Raw genomic sequence first — 22080 nt, 5'->3', positions numbered from 1 at the left:
ACTACCTGAAACTAACCTGTGGCAAGTCTGGTAAAAGCTGGGGGGATTTATACAAGCACCTGTAATGCTGGCAGCTAGATATCTGTAAGAAAGTCTTGTAAAAGGGGGGTGGGTGGGTGGTTAGGGCTTCCCACAGTGTTACTGGGTGATAGCCTGGAGCTGTAACTGGAATAACCTATGAAACACTATCAGTGATGGAACCTGCACACCATATGAGAACAAAACGTTGTGTGATCACTGCCCATTATCTGATTATACAAGAACTTGCAGCCCTGGAGGGTGAAAAACTAATTAAACTGTTACCACTTTTTAAAAGGTAACCAAGAAGTGAGGAAGATTTGTTCCTATGGCTCTTGCTCCACTCCTCATGTCCCTTGAGAAGTGAACGAGGCAGTCTGGTAGGGATATAGCACTCTGCATACTGATCCTCTGAGTGCTACAGGGGGTTGCAGAGGCAAAGAATTTGCTTTTAGGAGTAGAGTAGACTGCTTACTCAAAAACAACTCCGCTTTGGAGTTGCAACTCAGCAGTAAAGAGGATTCACTGAGCCAGCTTACCCATGAAAGTAGCTGACACTGAACCTTGCTTACCTTCAGTGCAATATGGATGATCATTTACAATTGAGGATTTGCTTGTGCGCCTGATCCTTTAGTGTGGATGAAACGTGGTGGGAGAGGGCCTTGGCTTTTACCCTGTGTTGTTGCTGTTATCACCTGGGAAGTGGCCTGTCCAAAAAGCAGTGGAATTTTCTGCATTGTTTCAGCTTTTGTACCAGTGGGTAGGACCTCTGCAAAGACCTCAATCTGAATGCACCAGCACTTAGCACCCTAGACTCTAACTTCGCTTTCCAATCAGTAGCGACTGGTTTTCACCTCACCCTGAGGAGCATGCTTTCCTTTGGAGCCACCATCCCTTGGGATGCACATGCTGTTGATTCACTTGTGAAGTTGCCAACCACTCACAGCTTAAACCAACATCCTGAGGGATGCACCATTCTCTTGAGAGCAGAGTGAGCCCCAACGAGCTGCTGTTCTTTGCTTTTGCAGGATGCAGACAGGCGTCCTCCTGGGGTTAGGCTCAGCAGGGCAGCACACCTCTCCTTGTGTTGCAGCAGCAAGTGATGGTTGCTGTGGGGTCTGGGAACGAATGATTCCTCCGCTTGCACCAGCAAAACCTGTAGCATTCTCAAAGCAGGCTGTGGGACATAAAACACAACTGTGTGATTGTGGTGCTCCTAGTAGCTCAACAGCTCACACCTGGGATGGGACAGAGCTTTACAGAGCAGACAGCTTTGCAGCAGGGTGCAAGGTCCGGATATCCACCCCAACAGAAAAGCTCCCGATGTGTTAAACAAACGAAAAAGCAAACAGCAGCAAACATGAAAAGTAGAACATGAAGTGCAGTCCTTTCCAGACTCAGAGGCTAATTATTTTAATCAGAAGGGCCTAATTGCCTGTAAGTGATTGGGACCCTTGGCAGTTTGTGGGGAGCAGCTGATGTGCTGTCCACATTCTCGCAGTCACATGGGTGCGTAGGTTTCTGAGTTGCTGGTGATGAGAGCTCTTAGTGAGGTGACTTGTACACTCAAGCTGGCTTTCTCCAACTCTCCCCAGATACTCAGGCTATATTTCTGCTGTTGAAGGTGGGTAACTAACTTGGGAGGTAGATGGGTCCCTTATAAATCAGCACATGTGCTATTTTCGGAGGTTTGCTTAAGGAGTGGGTCAGAAGGAAGTGGCTCTTATTTTTTTTCCCTTTTCCCCCCTCCCTGTGACATTGTAACACAGTTGTTGCTTTCAAGAATATGCATGGTCTGTTTTCTTCAGACTATTGGCTGGTCTGGTAAAATAATTAGCTGTTAGGCAGACAGAGAGAAAGGATCACATCTGCACAAGACAGGAAGACTGGGACAGTAGAAAGGGGGAAAAAAATCCCAGCTTGAATCACAGCTGCCCACCATGCATAGTAACAGAGCTTGCCAAGAATATTCAAATTGATTTAGGGAGAAAAGCTGAGGAAACCATTTAACCCCAGCCTGCTTGGATCCGTGACAGTGTCTCTACAGTGCGCTCCCACTTTGGGCCAAAAGAAGGGTTTTCAAGCTGTGTGTTTCACCAGCCATCCTCCTCTGCCCCCCTTCCCCTCGTGCAGCAGGAACACAACATGCAGACTCACTGACAGGCACGGGGCTGTGCGCTGCAGAGCAGCTTCCACACAGACCAAATTACCAAAGGTGGGAACATTTACTTCATATCGATGGGATTAAGTTATAATTGGATCGTGTCATTTAAACCAAGAGCCAGGCAAATGATTTGGGACTGATTTCAGGCAGCGGGAACCTTTCTGCTGCCCACCCTGAGTTAGGCCTCCCCCCACCACAAGCACTGTGCAAACAGCGTGCTGAAGGCCAGAGCTGCTCGCTCCAGGGTTTCTGAGAGCACACATCCGCTGCAGGCTGCTTACAGGCTGTGAAGACTGCACATCAAAAAAGAGGAGCAGTAATTTGTTTGGACATGAGAGTCACACAGTGAATTCCCCACTTAAATACATTTATTGTGCATAATCTATAAGGTGATGCTCGCTTGATGATTAAGAACTGTTTGTTGGGAATGTGGGAGGGGCCCAGAGAACAGTCCCAGGCTCAGTCCCAGCAATCTCTCTGGAATAAATCCACAAAAGGATAAAGGTAGAAATGCACAGAGCCATACCCAAATAGAAGTGCTGTCACGCAGGTGTTTCAATGCTTGATTTTGGATGCTGGTGCTCAGGTTGAGAGCTGAAAGTGCCCCCTGAGCTGTGGGTGAGCCATCATTGCCAGCTGAAGCAGCAAAACCCAACATTCAGCCCCCCCCAAGCTCAGCTACAGCCTCGCTCACATCAAGAGGCCTTGGGCACATGAGCTTTTTTCCAGTCGAAACACAAATTCTCTGGGTACCTAAATGTCTGCTGTGAGGCAAACACAGGGCTGCTGAGACCCTGCACTCAGCAGCTATGTGCACTATCCATGCTGAAACCACAACAGACCTCACCAGCAAGGCAACGTGCTCCCCATCGAGCTCGCCTGGAGAGCCAGGCTGCAAGATGTGCACACAAGATGTCTGGGGATCAGGTCTCACACAAAAGCAGCTGCAGGAGGAAACGGGCCCAGTAGTCAGACCACATTTACCATTAATATTCATTTATGCACAAACACTAACTCAATTGTACATGACTTCTAAAGGAATGGGCCTAAGCCACTCCAGGAAGAGACACTTCTGGGCTCTGGACAAATCATTTAGAGGCCACCAAAAGGAAACCCAAACCTTCTGTTCTGTGAGAAGGAGGTCTCATCTTAAGGGAGGGAGTCAGCCCCTTATCACACAGGACTAAGCTGCTCTGTGACTTCCAGAAGCCACAGCAGCATCCTCAGCCTCTCCCACCTGCTAGGTTTGGGCACAGTTCTTGGGGATCCCCTGCACCCCATCCCACATGCACCAGCACAAAGCAGCCTCCAGCACAGGCAGCTCCCCAACTGCACATCCTTGCACAGATAGAGGCTCAGGAAAAGAAGAATAAAGCAGAGAGATGGAGCAATGGAAAACAGAGCTTGTGGTAAGTGGACAGACAGTGATGAGCCACGTGGTTCTGGCCTACTGACCATGGTAACAGAGTCACGACTGCCACCTCAAACATACCTGCTGGCCCTCGCAGGTGCTCAAGCGCAGCACGAATGTGCTCTTCAGAGGCTGTGGGCTGCCCTCCTCTGCTCTATGAGAGGTGGCAGCAATCAGCCTGCAGCCACAGGGCACTTTCTCACTGCTTATAGAGCAGAGACATTGCTTGCCCCTGGCCAGACTCCTGAAAGAAATGAAATCAGTGCTCCAGGGGCTAAGGAAGACTTGATTTTGCTTGTTCCAGCATTGCATTTTTATTTAAAGTAATGGGTGCGTTGTGGCTTACACTGTTTGAAGGGGAGCAGAGCACAGATGAAGGTCTGGGTCTGAGGAAAACAAGGGCATAGCTTCACATGGAGATGCAAAGCCAAGAAAAGCGGACAAGAGGGAGGAGAGAGGAAAACCTTTCTCCCCAAGGTTTGTTCAAGTTCTCATACTGGAGAAGTTGTTAAAGGGTAGGGAACATAAATCCACTAATGCAAAAAATCCATTTTCCTTCAAACCACATTACTCTTTGAACCACTGGGAAGGAGAAAAGACACAAGGCCTAGTCCAAAAATGCTGCTGCCTCCTCAGGCACCTCAGATAGATGTCTGTGCATCACCTTACACTGCAGGTCCGTCTGCCTTCCAGTATCTGCATGCACAAGAAGATGTCTGCCAGCTTCAAGGGAGATATATCCATGTGCAGGACGAAGCCTGGAAACCACGAGTAGTTGCACTTTTACTGCCAGAAGCAACATTTTAATCTAAGTATTGGCTCCCGACAGAGGCTGTATTCTGAGGCACTGCAACATCTTTCCTCCATCTGAATAATTGCGAGTGCCTGTCTTTAATCTGTTCTCAAGAACTGGTGGGTTTGATTTTTTTATGTATTTTTTTCTTAAGTACAAAAGAAAATGTTTCTGTGTATACATTCATGGCAACGGGGCGACACAGAGACATAAACTAATGGAAGGTCCATATGTCGAGAGAATATTGCATGTAATGAGAACTGCTGCATTTTTGTCAAATGTAACGGGACAGATACACAGCAGCTGTGGGTTACTCAAGAAGCAGCTAATTTAGCAAGCTGAATTCAAGGATATTTCCCAGATCTCCCAAACAATGAATAGCAGTGTTGTTTAAGATTACCATTATGCCTTACATCCTCCTTTGACTGGAAGCAGGGGGAGGAAAGCTTCTATCTGTGCTTCTGGGGCAGAAGTACATGATTAGTGCCTAGCTATCATAGGAAGCCCCAGGGGAGCAAAGGGGTCTGGACTTGAAGGAAGGAAGGAAATCGTGTAGGATAAACAAAAAAGAGCCTCAGGAAAGCAGAGATGGGCAAGACTTGGTGAAAAATAGAAATGAGAAATATGAAAGGAAATGCTGAAGGGATCTATCTGAGTTCCAGCTAATGTTAAACCTGAAAAAAAACCTATCAACTCCATTCTAGAACATCATTAGAAACTTATCAGGTTCTTATTTCTATACATTTAAATTGTTCTAAAGCAACGTAGCAGACATTTCAAACATACAAAGCGCAAAACATTTAAGGCTTGATTACCCTTGGATTTCACTTTCCCAGGGATTTTACTTCCCCTCTCTCTATCTAAAAAGGAAAAAAAAAAGGAGGATATAGACAACTTTAACACAGTAAACACAGTATCAAGGCTCCAGTGTGTCACTCACAAGCACATTCAGCAAGGAAATGGTACCAAGATGACCTGCTGTCCCAGCATACTCCATGTGCTGACAGCAAAAGTGCCCCACAGCCACCCCAAAGAGCCTCAAACTCAGTGCAGCTGTGGCTGCCCCAACCCGATGCTGCCCAGCAGGCTCAGCTGTGCTGAATTGCACTGCAGCTGGGGCTGAGGGCCTCAGCAAGGCAGAGGCACCAGGGTCTGCTAATTAAAATGGTAAAACAGACACTATGTCCTTCAAAAGAAATAAAAATAATTAAAAATGGGACTAGTTCAATCTGTTTTTTTTTTCTTTTTTTTTGGTGGGGAAGGTCTGTGCAGTGACAATGCCAGCTCTGGCAGGAGCACAGGGCTGTGACATGCAGCCACTCTCCTGCGGCTGGGAGGCAGAGGGGAATAGGGACAGAGTAATCTGGAATCCAAATTTGTTGCAGGTTTTGCACGTGTAAACAGAAGTGGCCCGGGCCGGGCAGACAGTCTGGGGCCTTGTTACATCAGCTCGAGGATGCTTTGTCAAGCATAACACAAAACAATCATCCCTTTGAGAAAAGGAAAAAAAAAAAAGAAAGAAAAAAACCACAAGAATGGCCCTCTTCCTCAACAAATTTAGGAGAAGAGAGTTGGCAGAGGGCTTTTAGATGCTGTAACTGAAGGGGATGCTGTCGCATCAGGACAGGTTGTACTTATCTGGTTCCCAGATCATGATGTCAGAATTTCCTCTTACTGTGGAGATACCCAAAGGCTCTGTCCACGTGCGGAAGAAGAGCGCTTGATTTCCACACAAACAGAATGAGCTCACACAAGGGAAGCACCAGGAAAATCCACCTCTCCTCACCAAGCTCCCAGTTCCACAGATAGAGAGCAAAACCATTCCCTCAAGCCTGGCTTTAGAAAGGCATTATGGCAACAGGCTCAAAACAAAACTTTGCTTAATTACATTACAAGTTTTGCTCCTTCTACTGACATAGGTGTTAATCTGAATGGCTTATGTAACACTGCGTTGGGCTTCAAACTGATCTACTGCAGAGCTCACCTGTAGTCAGCAAAAGTCTGTCTGGGGCCAAGGACTTTGCTCTTTGTCATCCTCACTGACATATGCAAGCATAGGGTGTAATTCTGCTCCTGGAGTCACAGCTGGAGCAAGATAACAAAGCTAGAAGCTTTGGAACCACCTGAAATACACTTTAAAAGAGATGTTTTTATTTCTTAAACCCTATTGAGCTGCTCCCTTGTGTTTCATGGTAAACAAATCCCACTCCTGTTGGAAAGGCACTCTCACTACAGCTCATTCCTTTGCATAAGCACAAAAGCACAGCCCCTCAACAAGAGGAGCCTGAATTTACTCATGAGTCCATAGGAAACAGCTGTTGCTTTCAGCCCAGCTTCTCCTTTATCTCTGCTCTTGTTTATTCATGTCCCAGCACATAGTGGCCACTGTGAGTGGGTCAGGGCTCTGTGCTCTCAGCAGCTCCCTGCAGTTGATGGAAGCCAGCTCAGTGCCAATGGGATGGAGGAGTAGGCTTTCACATTGCTCAGTTCCCAGGTGGTGACAGAGGTAAATTCCTGAGTTGGACAACTAGTAGTGCAGACAGGAGCCGGGCTTTTGCCCCAGATTTTTGCAGAGGGGGACTAACACTCAACAAGTTGAGTGAAGGAAGGCAAATGCAGCGTGCTGAAAATAGTGTGTACCATTTCACATCTCCTCCTTCTCTGAGTTGGTTGCTACCTCTTTTGCATTAGAGAGGGTGTTTGTGCTCCCCATCTTCTATAACAATATAGTGAACAGGATTATGCTCAAAAATTTGCAAAGAGTGTTGTAGTGCCATGGCATGCAGAAGCGGTCCAGAGTCCAAACAGTCCAGAGATAGCTCTGCAGAGAAGCAGGGAAAAGGTGCAAGGCAGTGACCTTGCAGGTATTTGCTAGAGCTCCTCTAACAAGCAGGGGGAAACACAGCAGAAATGAGCCTGGTGAGAAGAAAAGGAAAACGCAAGGCAGGTCTCCCATGTCCTACTTCTAGCTGCCTTCGTTTGTCTCTGTTTCCCAGCCAAAACGTGGGTGTAATTGTTCAGGCATAGCATGAAGCTGTAAAGACTCACAGTGGATAAGACATAGCTGGAGGACAGCATGATGTCAGCAAGAAGTGAGTTGTTTTCCCCAGCACAGAGAGAATTAGCAGGCTAGAACTCCAGGGATCTCAGGATTTCTGTCCAAATTGGAAAGAGCATTTCAGCTCACCAGGTTGGCAGGGGAATATCATAGTGTCTCCCCTCACAGGAAAGGCTTGCTGCTTTTTCAGTCAGGAACCACCGAGAGCTGTGCGTACTGCTCACGTTCTTAAAGGGCTGCAAAACCTAAAGCAGAGTCCATGCAGAGAGAGAGGCAACATGTTTGCCACAGAGAGGGGGAGAGGTGAATGCACGCTCACGGAGCAAACTTCTTTCCATTTAACAGCGGATGACAGCATCACTTTTCACAGACAGCTATTTAACAGTCAACATAAGGAAGCATCATGAGTAGGGAGCAGCAGGCAAGGCATAAATTACACATCTAACCAAAGAATATGGTTCCTACTCTACTTCAGAACAGGCCAGATGCCTTCAGACACTGCTGACTGTTAGTCGGCATAGAGAAACCTTTTCAAGCCCAGCTAACTGAAGTCACAATGTGACTTCATTTGCTCGGCTGCATGGGGATCTTCCCAGCTGAGAGCAGGATCTATGTGCAGCTGAAAATACGGTGGGAATGAGTCAGTTCCTTGGAGTTTGTGTGGGAGGCAAAGACAGAACTGTGGGTGGCTTCAAAGTGTTAAACAGCCTTTTAAATTCAGGCCTAGCTTCTCAGAGGAATAAGGAAACGGAGATATTCACCCCGGCTGGATTTAGTTCCATGCCTTGGGTCAGCCTTGAGAAAATTGCTCTTTGGTAGCTGCAGACACTTCCCAGGCATGTAGGTCTGCTTGCTCCTGAGCCAGTTCAGCCTTAGACATGGACATAGTTAGACCTTCACCCAGAGCAAGACAGTGCGTGGCTCTCCTGGCATCTGCATGCTGCCTCCAAGGCAAGGCAGGAGCTCATGTAAGTAAGTTCCATCTCTCCTCCCTGAATCACATCCCTGCTGCTTGAGCTGTCTGGGTTAACCCAGGTACCCACTCCCTGCCATGTGGAAGAGCTGCTTAGAGCTTTCCAGCTCTGCCTCAGCCTTGAGCATGCCTTCCCCACAGTCTATCACTGCCCCTCTGGGGCCAGGGGCACTGGGATCCAGTCCTGAGAGATGGGGGAAGAGGGATGCCGTGGGTTAAATTACCTGGCACATTGGAAATTCAGGCTCCATCCAGTTACCTCCTGCCAACTGTTTGTAATTCAGCCCTGATCTCCTATAGTCTGGTCAGCTCTAAAGAGGATTTATTGCTTTTACTGGATCAGGCTCACCCTTCCATTTAAGTGGATTAATGCGGGTTAGATCCAACTTAGCCCCACACAGCATTAGCCAAGTCAACATAAAGTTCTCTACTACTGGCAATGTTGTTGTTTTTTCCTCGTCCTGATGAATTTTTAATGGTCTTTACGTGCAAAAGCAGCTTTGCAAAATCTTAGGCTCCTGCTTTCCAACTTAGATGATTTGGCATGTGAAGAATGCAATGAATATTTAAACCTGCAGTTTGGCACAGCTCACACAGCATGGCTAGGAACCTAGCCCCGGCCTTTCAGAGCCTGGCCAGGAACCACACAAAACCCCAGCCCAGAGGAACAGCACAGAGAGCTTGTGAGGATACATCAATCTTCAGCGCTCAACCAAAGTCACCCTGAGCCCACCATTCCTTAGACTCTTTTAATTAACCTCAGGATTCATATGGAGGAGCTGCATGCGGGTGGAGCTGTGGGTTATTTGATAGATGACTCAGATGGCTCTGCCGGCCGTATTTTATTAACATGAGAGTAGCTGTTGAAGGCTGTTATTTACCACTGGGACCAGGGTCCCCATCCCAGTAGACAGTGTGCAACCATGTGGTAACAATCTCCGCCTGGAAGCTCTTACAGCCAAGCCAGACTAGACAAAAGGGTCAAAAAGGAAGGGACCCCTCTAGTGCCCTCATTGTACAGATGGGCAAAGTGAGGGCTCACACATGCACTCAGGCAACCACCAATTAGCAGTTCACTGTGAGCCCTTTGTACACGCTGAGCCCACAGCAAAATGAAGGCACATCAACTTAGCTTTATCAGCTGTAAACGAGCACCCGGTTCGGGACCCATCACAAGAAAACCTCCATCGTCTGCTTGAACGCACAAGGATAGATGCTGGAACCCTGCCAAGACGACGTGGCTTTCATCTTTCACATGAAAGGGGGCTCCCTCTGACATTTCCAGGCCCACATTTTTTTTTTTTAGAAGCTGTTATGCCAACTTGGGCTCACATGAGCCTGAACAATGCAGAGAGGCGAGCGGCTGGAGCTTCCCAAGTCAGCAGCAACATTCCCATAAGCTGGGATCCGCTCCACAAAGGCAAATGTGGGAGTAGTCCCACTGACTTTGGCTGGTCAACTCAAGGCTGCAGGCTGGTACAGCTTCAGCCAGGGGGAACCCCATCCCAGGTGTTTGCTTCTGAGATCAGTGAGCCCCGAGCCACATTTTGGTGTAGATATTAACAGAAAGACACATTTCTCCAGAAATCACTTCTGCCCTTGATCTCAGTGTGGCTTTCTGGAAAGTCTAAGCACTGGCAGTTCTGTGCTATTTAATTTGTGAAGCTGATCAGAGCTTTGGTAGCCAGTGGCTACATTTGCATGCAATCATATTTATTTGGCTCTATGTGCTATGCCATTAGCTGAGTGTGTTAATGTATTGCCTGGCCTACATACAGTCAGTGGAACCATTCCCTTTGGGGTGTTATTATTAGCAAGACTCAGACATTATAAGCCATTTGGAGCCCAGGAATCTCTCTCATTGTGCAAGTAAAAGCCATAGGTAATCTCTCGTAATCACTGACTTTCCAACTACAATAATTTCACTTCATAGATGGAAAGTGAGTTGCACTGATGTAGATGAGTGTGAGAAAAAAAAAAAGGTAAAAGCAGACTTCAAGCTGGCAACAAAAAAGAAGCAAATTATCCACCTACAGCACTGCAGAGATACAGCCAACACTCTCAGCTGAATTAACAAATTGTGAAGTGGACCCTTTAGCTGCTAGAGCCAGACTGAAAAAAAAAAAAACAAAACAGGGCATTACTTGACACATTTCTTTGCCCTGATTGGGAAAACACATCACTTCCCTCATAGATATCACTGGTATATGTTAAAACAAGTAATCCACAAGCGATGAAAACAACAGGGCTTGGTTTCCAAGGGATGTGTCTAAGCATGACTGGCTGTTTAAGAGAGAGATATGGTATAAAAGCAAAGCTGCTCCTGTGGAGCAGATCTCCAGCTCCCAGTAAGGCATGGACTGCCAGCTGAGGGCTTACCCACAGGTAGGGCACTCAAAACAAGTCTTTCCTCACACTGTTTTCCTGCTGTCTAATCAGGAATGAGCTCGTGCTCTGCTTTGCCTCAATGACAGTACTAACAGCTCTTCATTTTGCCCAGCTGCTTACTTTTATGAAGCCCATAGGAAATTAATTTCTTCAGGACTTCAGTTTGCTTTTCACCAGCCGCGAGGTTTAAGAACCATTACAGGAGTAGGACAAGCAGAAGATTAATTGTGCAAATACAAATCCTTTAGAAAGCAAGCCAAAGTTGAATTTATGTGCACCTTCTTACACCAAGCTGTGATTAAATATAACAAGGTGCATAGCCTCAGGACCCACATTGTAAAATCCCTTACCAACTAGTTCCAGCTATCTACTGCCTGTCTTATCCACACTGTGTTAGACCCAGCTAAGCAATCAAATCAGAAGGGTCAAGGTAGGATCTGAACATCAACCAATGAGCTTCTGCAGCAGATCTGCTTCTGGCAACGTGGTTGAACTACGAGCCTGGCAAGGCCTCGTTTCACCCAAAGCAGCTCTCCTGCTTGTGTGCCTTGTGGCTGCGACTGAAAAGGTGGCCTTCCGACTGTGATGGCAACTCAAGCTGAAGAGGTTTCTTTTATTTCTTCACTGGAGATGTGAAAATGCATGGAAGAGCTTTGCACGAAACAGGACAACAAAAGAGGCATTTTGGTTTTGCTCTCTGCATTAGCCAGGCTCTTACAAAGATAGCTGCCAATATTTAGTCCACTGACTGCGTGCTGGGGGCAGTTAAATGTTACTGAAGCTAGAAGTGAGTTTGTCATTGACCTCAGCGGATACAGTATTTTACACCTAACCATCTAGGAAACCTGATGTGTTTCAGAAGGAAGCAAAGACATTCAACACCTCTTAGAACAAAGACACCTTACTCAGGAGCCTAAATAAGGACTTCACACCTTCAGCATGGACACCCAATTTATCCTAATTTATATTCACAGCTACAGCACAGCTGCCTTTGAAATTGCCTGTCAACAAATGGTGCAAATCCATTTCCACATCAGCAGTCTAACAAATACAGAAAACAACCTATTTGCTTTCTTTCCACTGCCTGCATAATAGTCTCAAATCTGTTCTCTTCAGAGAAGCCTAACACCAATAAGAACACAGTATCATCTCAACAATAACAACAATAACAAAACCTAGAGGATCCATACAAGGGGATTAGAAACACTTGCCAAGAAGAGGTTTTGGACGACACATTATCATCTGTAAAATGGCTGCTACAGGGCCACAGCTCCTGAATATCATCACTTTTTTGGGGCTATCTGTACAAGAAACAGGCTGGGAAAAAACCCTCGAACTACCAATCCAGCACTACAGGAGTCTGCAGAGCAAACAGTCAAAGGGTTGCTATAGCATTTCAGAGAAATCAAATCCATTTCACATAAAAATTTGTTAGGCTTAATGAATAAACTCACATTGCTATTGCATTCAATCGGATTTTTTTTTTCTTTTCCAAAGAGGCATATAAACTTTCTTGTTTGAGGGGATAAATCAGTGACAAACCGTCTGATGCTGGGAAGAAATTTCCCCCGTTAGCAGATGATTTCAATACAGAGTTTCTTGTATTCTCTGCCTTTGAAGTGTCTGGTACAGGCTGTGGTTAGAGACAGGATATCAGCCTGACGAACCCCAAAGACATTTTCTTGCAGTTCAAAGTTCAGATGGTCACAAACAGCAGTTGTTCTGGTTAGAAAAAAGTATCACGCATTTGCTGCGAGTTCAAAAGCTCTCTGCTCAGCACCTGGATTTTCTGCTCTTCATGCCACATCTTTACAACCACTTCCTTCAGGAACCAGCCATAAAACAAGCTCTGATGGTGACAGCTCTTAAAATGTTATGTATACGAGTGGATTCCAAAAGCACAGTCCTTCCAGGGACACTTCTTTGTTACAGGACCTTCTTCTCTCGTACATTATTACATAGGCACCCCTTCAGCCTTTTAATCTTTGGAAATTCAACCTAGTATAGGAAAGGACCGCTGCCAGCTTGAAACCCAGGAAGCTGACAAAAATGAATGAAATGTGGCTAAGGGAGCGTCCCTGCCAGTTTGTTATTTTTAAAGTCAGAACTGCTTGCTTGTTCTAGATTTATATTATTTTCCAGGCAAGTTTGCAAAGGTCCAAGTGATGGAAATGACTTGACCACTGGCCATAGGAAAAAAAGGTTATGAGTTGAGGTTAGAATGAGCAATGCTGGGGTCCTCCTGCTGTCAGGAGGCAGTGGAAATGGCACTTCTTAGAAAGGAATGAGCAGCCTGCTGGAGGCATGCCTTTCCTCTGTCTCCACATCAATATTCCAAGGAATAGCTTCTAAATGAAATGACTTCTCAGCCAGGCTAATGGCTGAAGTGGGACAAGCAAGGCCCCACTACCCACATCCCATCCTCAGGAGGCTGTCCTAGCTGCCAACAGGATGCTCTTGCTCCTCACTCACCCGCTGTGACTGTGCAGCATAGCTCCTGCTTCAAACATAGCCCTTTAGAGACAGATTTGGGGAGCTGGTACACAGTGCAGGATAATAAATCTCTTTTTATGGTCCAAAGCTGACATTATTGTGTCTAGTGTCTTCCTGATGGGGCTGAGGGAGGAAGAAGACTGCAGAAAGCTTGCCTTAAGGAGTCACCAGGGAAGGGGGCACTTCAGGTGCCAGGCCTCGAGATGCTGCCTGTCAAAACCTGCAAATCCCAGGAGACAAATCCTGGCTCACCATAAACATAAGGGTTTCTTTTTGCCACTAGCTTAAGCAGAGCCAGGATTTTACCCCAGGAGCCTGAAAAATAGGAACTCCTGGCATCCAACAGGCTGTTCCTCTCCCAGTCTTCTCCTACCTGATTTCAAATGGACTCAAAGTCTGGGGAAGAACAATTCCAGCATTGCAGATGCGATGCATGCTGGAGCTTTTAAATTAAGTAGAAATGATGTTCTTTTGCTACCTCCCCAACAAATCACAGCCCTGCAGAGCTCAATGCAAAGCCAGGTGTAAGTGTGAGGACATTGCTCACGGGCCTGCGGTGCCTTTGCCCACACATGGCAGCACAGCTGTGTCTCAGCTCTGTGGCAGATGGCAGAAACTGGATCTAAACAGCATGGCTGGCACCCCTTGCAAAGGGGCACTAGTCTTGCCAAGTGGGCTGCCCCAGCCCCTCCGTGTCACTCTCCCACTTGCACAGACACTAGCCCCAGAGAAGCAGCTCTGCTGACCATTCAGCTCACAGCTCTCAAGTCACAGCACAGCAGATGCTCCTCTGAGCTTCATCCTGCAGCTATTCCTTTCTGCTCTGGAAGTCTTCCCATGTCTGTGACTGGCTCAACCACTTAATGGGGTTCTGGGGTTTTCCCCAAGATGGGGACATTCACTGAAGTCTATTCACTAAGTGAACACAGAAATCCTGCAGCAATACCCAATACTTGGGAATGCTGCACTGAAAACCCCATTCATTCTTGCCAAGCCACCAGGGACAGCCACACAGCTGCAGTTTTACCTGTTCATTTGTTTATTTAATGAGTAACTGTCACTTTTTAGCTCGGTAATTTCAGATTTCTGCTCCAAAAGGATACACGTGTGCGTGTATATTTCCTGCTCAGCAGGCTGAGCTGCACTGTGGGTCTGAATGCTCCTCTCAGAAGCACAGGCCCCCACACAGACACTGCTGGGGGCACCCCAGCTCAAACATCACAGTCTGTGTCGATGTCCCACTGTGTGCATCATTTAGGTACCCTTAAAAAAAATAAAAAGGCTGGATGCATTTCCCCTTGTATTTCATATCCAGGATGAACCACATACCCCCTAGCCTTGACTCTGTCTTTTTTAGCTACTCAGCTTCCTGAAGCAAATTTAGTGGGATTTGAGTTCTGCAATGCTCAGACTCATGAACGAAAACAGCAGAGTGCTGCTTCTTTTGGCTGTGCACATAAAAATGCTCTCTGTTTTAAGTTTTGGCCAGAAGGCCTGCAAAATGTGGTTGGAAGTTAGACTTTCTAACCTGGCTTTTATCATCACTCTCAGGAAGCTGTAAAGAGTAAGCACTTTTAGAGTGAAATCACTTGAGTTCAGTAGTTCTGGAACCTGGCTTTTAAGGCTGGAAACAGCCCTCAAGAGCACAAGGACATTAATGCTTCAAATTTTAAAAGTGTCTGAGCTTTTAGTTTCTGAATCAAGTCAGAGCTAAGTGTAACGTGAATACAGGAAATCTCAAGTTCAGAGATTGAGTGCATTTGGGAAACTATCAAGCTTGACAGCTGAAGATCAAAGATCTCACAGTTTGTGATACTGTGTTCCCCAGCCCTGTTCTCTTCTCACGAAGTTGAAATTTCACATCAATATCGGCACAACACTGAAACAAAGGAATTAAGAGTGTGAAAGTCAGAGAAATGCTTTTTTGAGGTGGAGAGTCTGATGCCAGCCTCATCATTTCCCTTAAAGGGGATGTCGGCCAATTCTGCAGCTCATTGGAACGTATCTAAGGTTATGTGGACAAAAATGTCAGAGAGAATGCAGTATGAACTATAATAGAGACTGATTAAGAATTCTACATGAGTATTAAGCTCAAGGCTGGGTATGACTTGATAATTTGCTAGCCATCCCCAAATTTGCATTAATTCTAGCTTCCCCACGCAGTGATACAAGCTCTTAACATCAGTAATTCCCTGTGTCACTACTAGATGCATTACATCTCTGTTAGAGAAATTATATTGTCTACATATGATTTCCTATATTCTTTGCTATCTCAAGGTACACGTCAGCATATGGAACAGGGATCACATACGCAGAGAACCACAGAATGGCATAGGTTGGAGGGGACCTTACAGATCATTGAGCTCCAACCCCTGCCAGGACCTGCCAGGACCCATCCAACCTGGCCTTGAATGACAAGGTGCGTTACAGCCCTCAGAAACCTTTCTCTTTACAACCCAACCACACAGCTCACTGCAGTGAGATCCTGTCTCACACAGCATTAGGCAGCAGGCTTGAAGTCTCACAGTAGCCAAACCAAAGTCTGTCTGCTCTTCCTAAATGAATTTACAAGTGGGGAACGGGAGAATGAGATGAATGGCACGGAATAGCTGCGCACGAGTGCAGGGAAGCAACTGAAAATATTTGTAGAGATCCAAGTACACCACCCCAAAAATACACACATACTTTCCACTATTTAAATATCTTGTCTCTGGGTGGAAGCCAAGCATTTTTCTATTTATTTTCACTTATGCCACCGAGATGCTAAGGAATTTAATCCCCTTGCTCAGTACGTTAAGAAAACAGCAGAAGGCTGCACATCCTGGAAAGGGACAAGGTGCGAGGATGCTAACTCATCGAGCTCCGTGTGCTGAAGGAACGAAAGCACTTCCTGCTCCTGCAAGCTCTCTCTCAAGGGAGACATAAAAAGGCTGCATTTGGTCCTTGCAAGAAGCCAAGTTCCGCCTGTGATAAGCATTAGGAACACATGCAGCGATACCTCTTGTTTCCAGCCCTCCTGACAGCTACTTCCAATTTGCATTTCTAAGTGGAATTAGCGGAGGAAGGAGATTTGCACATTCCATGCTGATGGGGACTGCTTGGCTCGAGCTCCTTGCAGAGAGGCTCCTGTAGAAGCCCAGACCTCCCAGTTTAACCTTCAGACAGAGCTGACCTTTGGCTTGAAGACTGTGCTTAGGGCAGTCCTGCTCCGGGCCACCACGTGCCATTATGCAAGTCATTCAGACTCTTGGCCTTACCCATTTTCACGGTGGGGTCAGATCCACTTGTCTGAGTTAAATTACTGCTCAATGAGCAGAAGAGATTAAAACAGCTTTATCACTGATCAGCTGAGGGAGTCTGGGTGAGCCTTCCTCATCCCAAAATCCTGCTTTGGAGAGCAAGTCGAGGCATTTATAGTCACTCCTGAGAAATATATGACAATGTTGTCATTGTCTTGCAGGAGCACAGAGCTGTTGCAGCTGGAGAAACCTATACTGGTTATCCTCACAGCGACCCTCCGTTCCCCATATAATTCCTCCATCCATCCCCACCAACTTGCTGCTTATGCTTAGTGCCAGGCTGGGCCTCCTTCCTCATCTGAGACTGCTTTTACGAGGAGAGGCTTGTCACAGTTACTTGCAGGTTTCCTGAATGAGCACAGCCAAGAAAATCTGTGCCTCTCTCTAGTTTCACAGACTAGAAGGACAGAAGTTCACACTACTGTATTAACACCTGTCTGAGACCAAGGATGCTTCCCCATGAGAAAGGCCTGGCTAGGAACTGGGTGTGTACAGCTCCTGATGCTATCAAGAGGAAAAGGAAAGGGCGGGAGGTCTGGTCTGACCTGGGTAATGGTAGCAGCACATTTGGCATCAAGTTGGCATGAAGTTGCTTCACTCTGAAATGCCAAACCACCTTTGGCAACACCTAAAACACAGCCTGGGTGAAAAATTATTCTAAAAATGTAATTTGCAGCTAAATGGATTTCTTTCAGAGCTATAAAATATTCACTTTTTTAATGTGGTTGCAAACTTGCAGGTCTGCATCTTCCCCACGTTCCACCTTGCCAGCTGCCTCCAGCCCAGAGGACGGCTCTCATCACAGACAGAAGTAAGCCAGGGAGCTCTGTCCTTATGAGACTGCAGTAGGTTGATGGCCTTCCATAGGACCTTGTATCTTGCTGAAACTTGCGTTTTCCAGCAACCTCAGGGGCCCAAACATACTGTTTACTGGTTCAGCTTGGAGATCGCCCATGCTCTTTTATACACAAAGATGAGAGATGTTGCAGGCTACAATGAGGCTTACCCAGGCCTATCTGCAGGACAAGCTGAATGTGAAATGCCAGAGAATTGAACTGCAATGCTATAACGTGATGGAAAGTACAGGAAGAACAGCAGGGTAGCACAACTGGAGGCTGCAGCATCAAGAACAAGCCCACGCACAGCAGCAGCCACAGACACAAAGGAAGAAAAAAAAAACACCTTTGGAGGATCCCCAGGAGACATGGATCTCCAGATACCCTCACCTTCCCCTGCCAGCCCTTAAATGAGGTCTGGGGAAGGGGTGCGTCCTGGTTCCAGCCCTTCTGCTCACACAGATGCACCTGAGCTTCCCTGGGCTGGCCCTGCCTTCCCACCAGGTGCTCAATCACTGCTTCAGGCTGTGACTCAGCATTTCTGCTACAGGAGCTAAAGGCTTCCTGCCCTAATTTGTCAAGATAGCATAATGAACTGTAAGAGCAGGCTGTCAAGGTCACTTTGCCCTCCATTTATTTGCAGGTGGAGCTAATGCCAAATCAGCCTGCAGGATTTTGTGTGCCATGGGGGTCCTGCTAAGTGAAACACCAGGCCCAGGCTGCATGTTTCTCCAGAGGACTGCAAGGTTTAGCTCTCAGCAAGCTGAGAAACTATGTGCAGCTGCACACCCCCCCAACCCCAAAAAGCTGAATGAAATCACACTGGTCAACACGGGGCAAAAAAGTGCTCCTTGGGGTGTGTGTGTTGGGGGTGGGGGAAGGGCAGGCCCAGCCACTGCCATGGTGTGCTTGTCCAAAAACACACCAACACCTGAAAAAGACCCCCACACCAACAGCATCGTTTTGATATGATGTATTTGTATTTACATGGTACATTTTAAAGCAATAGCTACACTGATCATACATATTAGAAACAATAAAAAAAGAAGTTAAGAACTAAAATGTACATCATACACTTGTATATATATTTTTTACACAGAGGTAAAAAGGCTTATAAAAATCAATACAACAGGGTTTTAACTTTTAGTATATAGATACAATAATGATGAGGCTTCAGGCACTTTAATTTGTTAATGTGAGCGATAGCTTGGAAAACAAAACCAAAAACATTCCATGACAGAAAAAAAAAATAATTGGGTTAATGTTTTGTTACCACAGATACAAAAATAAAATCTGAATAATTTCTCTCGAATGATTGATGTCAGTATTGCAAAGCTGACTGGGAAAACGCTACACACTGTTCAGCAGCAGTGTGGAAAGTAAGGAGGAATATTTACAAAAAAAACCCACCCATTTCTATCATTGTGCCCTTACACCACTGCCTTCACAAACCAAATAATACGCAGCAAAAATCTACAAGTATTACAAAAACCCAATAGGAAAAGAGGGAGGAGGAGGAGGGAGGAAAAACTTAAAAAAAACCCCAAACAAATAATAATGAGGGATTTTTTTTAATTATTATTATTTTTATTGTTCTTTCCAGACATACAGAAAGGCTTGGAGTATGTCTAGTTTACTTAAATAAATAGGGGCACTTCAAAACCGGACAAAAAACTGTAAGATCTTTTTTGTAGTGTTGTGCTTTGTAGAGAGAAGATCTTACAGATGTTTGTTTACATGAAACAACTCCGAGAACAGAAAAGGAAAAGGTTGTTCCATAGAATTTTTTTTTCGAGGCTGGCTTGATGGTTATTAGACACCATTGAGAGATTTGTCAACTGCTATTAGGCACAAAAATATCTATATTTCATTCAGCAAACCCAGACACATCACTGAGAGTGTAACACTCCATCCCTTTTGCAGTATTGTTCTTTTTTTTTTTCCTTTTATTTTCTTTTCCAACCAAAAGATCCCCAGCAACTGCTACAGATTAAGCCTACCGAACTCTATAGTGTATAAGCACGTTGCATACTTAGTTCATGGTTTACTAAAAAAGCTGTGATTAACTCTCAGAGGAACTGTTGGGACATTCCACCAAGAAAAAAATGGCAAGCGTTCCTTTTACATTTATTTGGCAAAAAAAAAAAAAAAGAAAAAAGAAAAAAAAAGAAAAAAATCCTCTCTTTTAAGACTGATGTCAATGTGCAATAGAGGGAGGGAAAGGACATGCGCTCACTGGCAATTTACTGCAGAAAGAAATTATGGCAGGAACAGCAGTGCCAGCTTTGACAAGCCAATCCCTAGCTGCCTCAAAGTATTCAGATTGTACTATGCTATTAGAGCTCACTGCACTAAATCTTTTTTTTTTTTTTAATAAAAATTATTTGGCTATTCCTGTAATATATTAGAAAAATACTCTTTTTCCAGCTAATTACAAGCCTTGTACACAAGACAACATGACATTTAAAAAAAAATTAAAGTAATTTTATCCTGTTGTATGCACCTTATGTATCCACTTGATAAATCTGGGTGGTGAACTAGGGAGGGGAAAGTGAGGGACACGCTTGGATCTGGCTCCTGCAAAGACTCCCGTGATTAATCCTACATAAAGAATTACACAAATGCTGGTTGCATATGCATTCCATTGGACACCTGTAAGCATCTGGAGGATCGGAACCGTAGGTCAGGAAATGAAAGTGGTGGTTAACATCCTGGCTTTTGATTTGAAATACCTGTTTAGACTGCCAAGTGCAGTTTCTACCGTGAACACGCGTGTCCTCGTGCTCACGTGTTATACAGAAAAAAAATAAACAAAGACTATTTTCCATAGAATCCACCACTTAATGCAGCATTTCCCCAGAATCAACATGGATTACAACAGTGCTTTTGACATTGCATTGTTAATAATTCTTTGCATAACAACAATTTTCCTCATCTGGGACTGTAGTGTTTTATACTCTAATCACGACACGGCTGTCTAAAAGAAAAAAGTTCCCTTCTTTTGGGCAGGACTCTGAAAACACAGTTTTATTTTTCCAAAGTTATTTAGGGAAAAAAAGAAAACACTAAAATTTGAAGTTTCCCTTTCAAGTAGTGGTCTGAAATGATTACAGGTAAGGAGAACTACCAGATTCTCAATGGTTATGTGACTATGGTAACTGAGCTTTGCTTTTTCGTTCACAGAGCTTTAAGAACAGAGAAATAATTTAAGATGTTTGCTGAAGGAAATGACGATGGACTCTAGAAGAGAAACTGCAGCTTACATGGCTATTTCAGCTTTGGAAAACAGAACAAAAACAAAACAAAACCAAAGAAAACCAGTGACAGAAATACTGTGTTGTGGTACAAGTTTGTTACTAGCACACCTTCCATACACACAATAACTTGAGAGCAAGTTACAATATCTTCCAAGTGAGATCTCGTTCACTACACCACCCCGCTCAGAGAAATGCCAAAAGTTGCTAACACACTGATGGTACCGTGTGAGCAGAGGCAAGACGGACACAACCTGAAGATGTTCTACAATCCACCACCGTTTAAAGCAGATCTTAAACTCATTTTAACTGAAAAAAATAATAATATAAACATGTACAAGACAGTCTGTTTGATTACAGATTAATAATACAAAAGTCTATGCTGTACGTTAGTTAGTTAGAACACTTGATGAGCAAATCAATGCAGTGTGAGCCCCAGACGATCAAATGTAAAATGATCCAAACTGGTGGTTTCTGGATGCTGCTGGGCACAGTGGCTGCATCAAAATAAGTGATCTCAATGCTCCAAAACCAATGTGTTCCCCGAACTACAGGAAAAACATCACACACTGAACTCATTTGTAGTCATCCAGCAGCTTTGTGTTTTCCACCACAGCACCTGCACATGACCCCACAGTGGTAACAAGCCCGAAGCGGCAAGTAACAGCACATACATGGAGCAATGAAAGACAAGGCGATAAGGGCCATCCACCGGAGGCAAAACATTTCATCACTGGTGTCACACGAACAAGGATCTGTAAAGTCTCCTTCCGGATCGGACATACAGTGATAGAGCATAGTGTCTGCGCACCACATACAGCTCACTCGATGGATGCAAGTCTTGATGCGGTCCGGAGCATCCTGGCATTGACCCCGTTTGTTCTCCTCATGATTGAACATGTCCCTGCAGTACACGCACCGTGACCTCTCACCATCCTCCTTTCGTCTGGGCTTGAATTTGACAGGTTGAGTCTTTATCACAGCACCCTTGATATCTTCACCCAGGTCAAAGTCTGAGTTGTCTACGTAAGGATAAGTGTACTCGTGTTTTGAGGACTCGCTTTTGGCAAAACGTACGTAGGAGTCCACGTCATCGGGATCGAAGTTCTTTCCTCGTGCTGGGGCGTGGCGATAGTCCTCATATCCAGTCATCCAAATCTTCTCCCGAGGATTGATGCGTACTATTTCCTCATCGTCATCGGGAAAGTTGACATGCCGGTAGGATCGTGGTACTGACTGTTGAAGGATGGATGGAGATAAAGAGGAGAAAAGATTAATGAGCTGTTTGCACGTAGGATTATGGAACGGCTTAGGTTGGAAGGGACCTTAAAGATCACCTAGTTCCAACCCACCTGCTGAGGGCAGGGCTGCCCCCACCAGCTCAGGCTGCCCA

The 22080-nt window shown here is 45.4% G+C and overlaps 1 protein-coding gene across 1 annotated transcript in view; it reads right to left on the bottom strand.

Moving 5' to 3' along the window:
• Positions 1-18391: 18391 nt before the first annotated feature.
• SPRED2 (sprouty related EVH1 domain containing 2) overlaps positions 18392-22080 on the bottom strand; it is a 51019-nt gene continuing 47330 nt past the window's right edge. Inside the window, exon 6 of the mRNA XM_065739606.1 lies at positions 18392-21923. Within this exon, the coding sequence (XP_065595678.1) occupies positions 21273-21923 (651 nt within the window). The 3' untranslated portion in view covers positions 18392-21272. The remainder of the gene's footprint in view (positions 21924-22080) is intronic.

This window comes from Cyrtonyx montezumae, unplaced genomic scaffold (genome assembly GCF_038088225.1).
Source record: "Cyrtonyx montezumae isolate F1298 unplaced genomic scaffold, pur_monq_1.0 scaffold_24, whole genome shotgun sequence".
Taxonomy (NCBI): domain Eukaryota; kingdom Metazoa; phylum Chordata; class Aves; order Galliformes; family Odontophoridae; genus Cyrtonyx; species Cyrtonyx montezumae.
The sequence above is the reverse complement of the archived record's forward strand: the minus strand, read 5'-3'. Positions and strand labels throughout refer to the sequence as shown.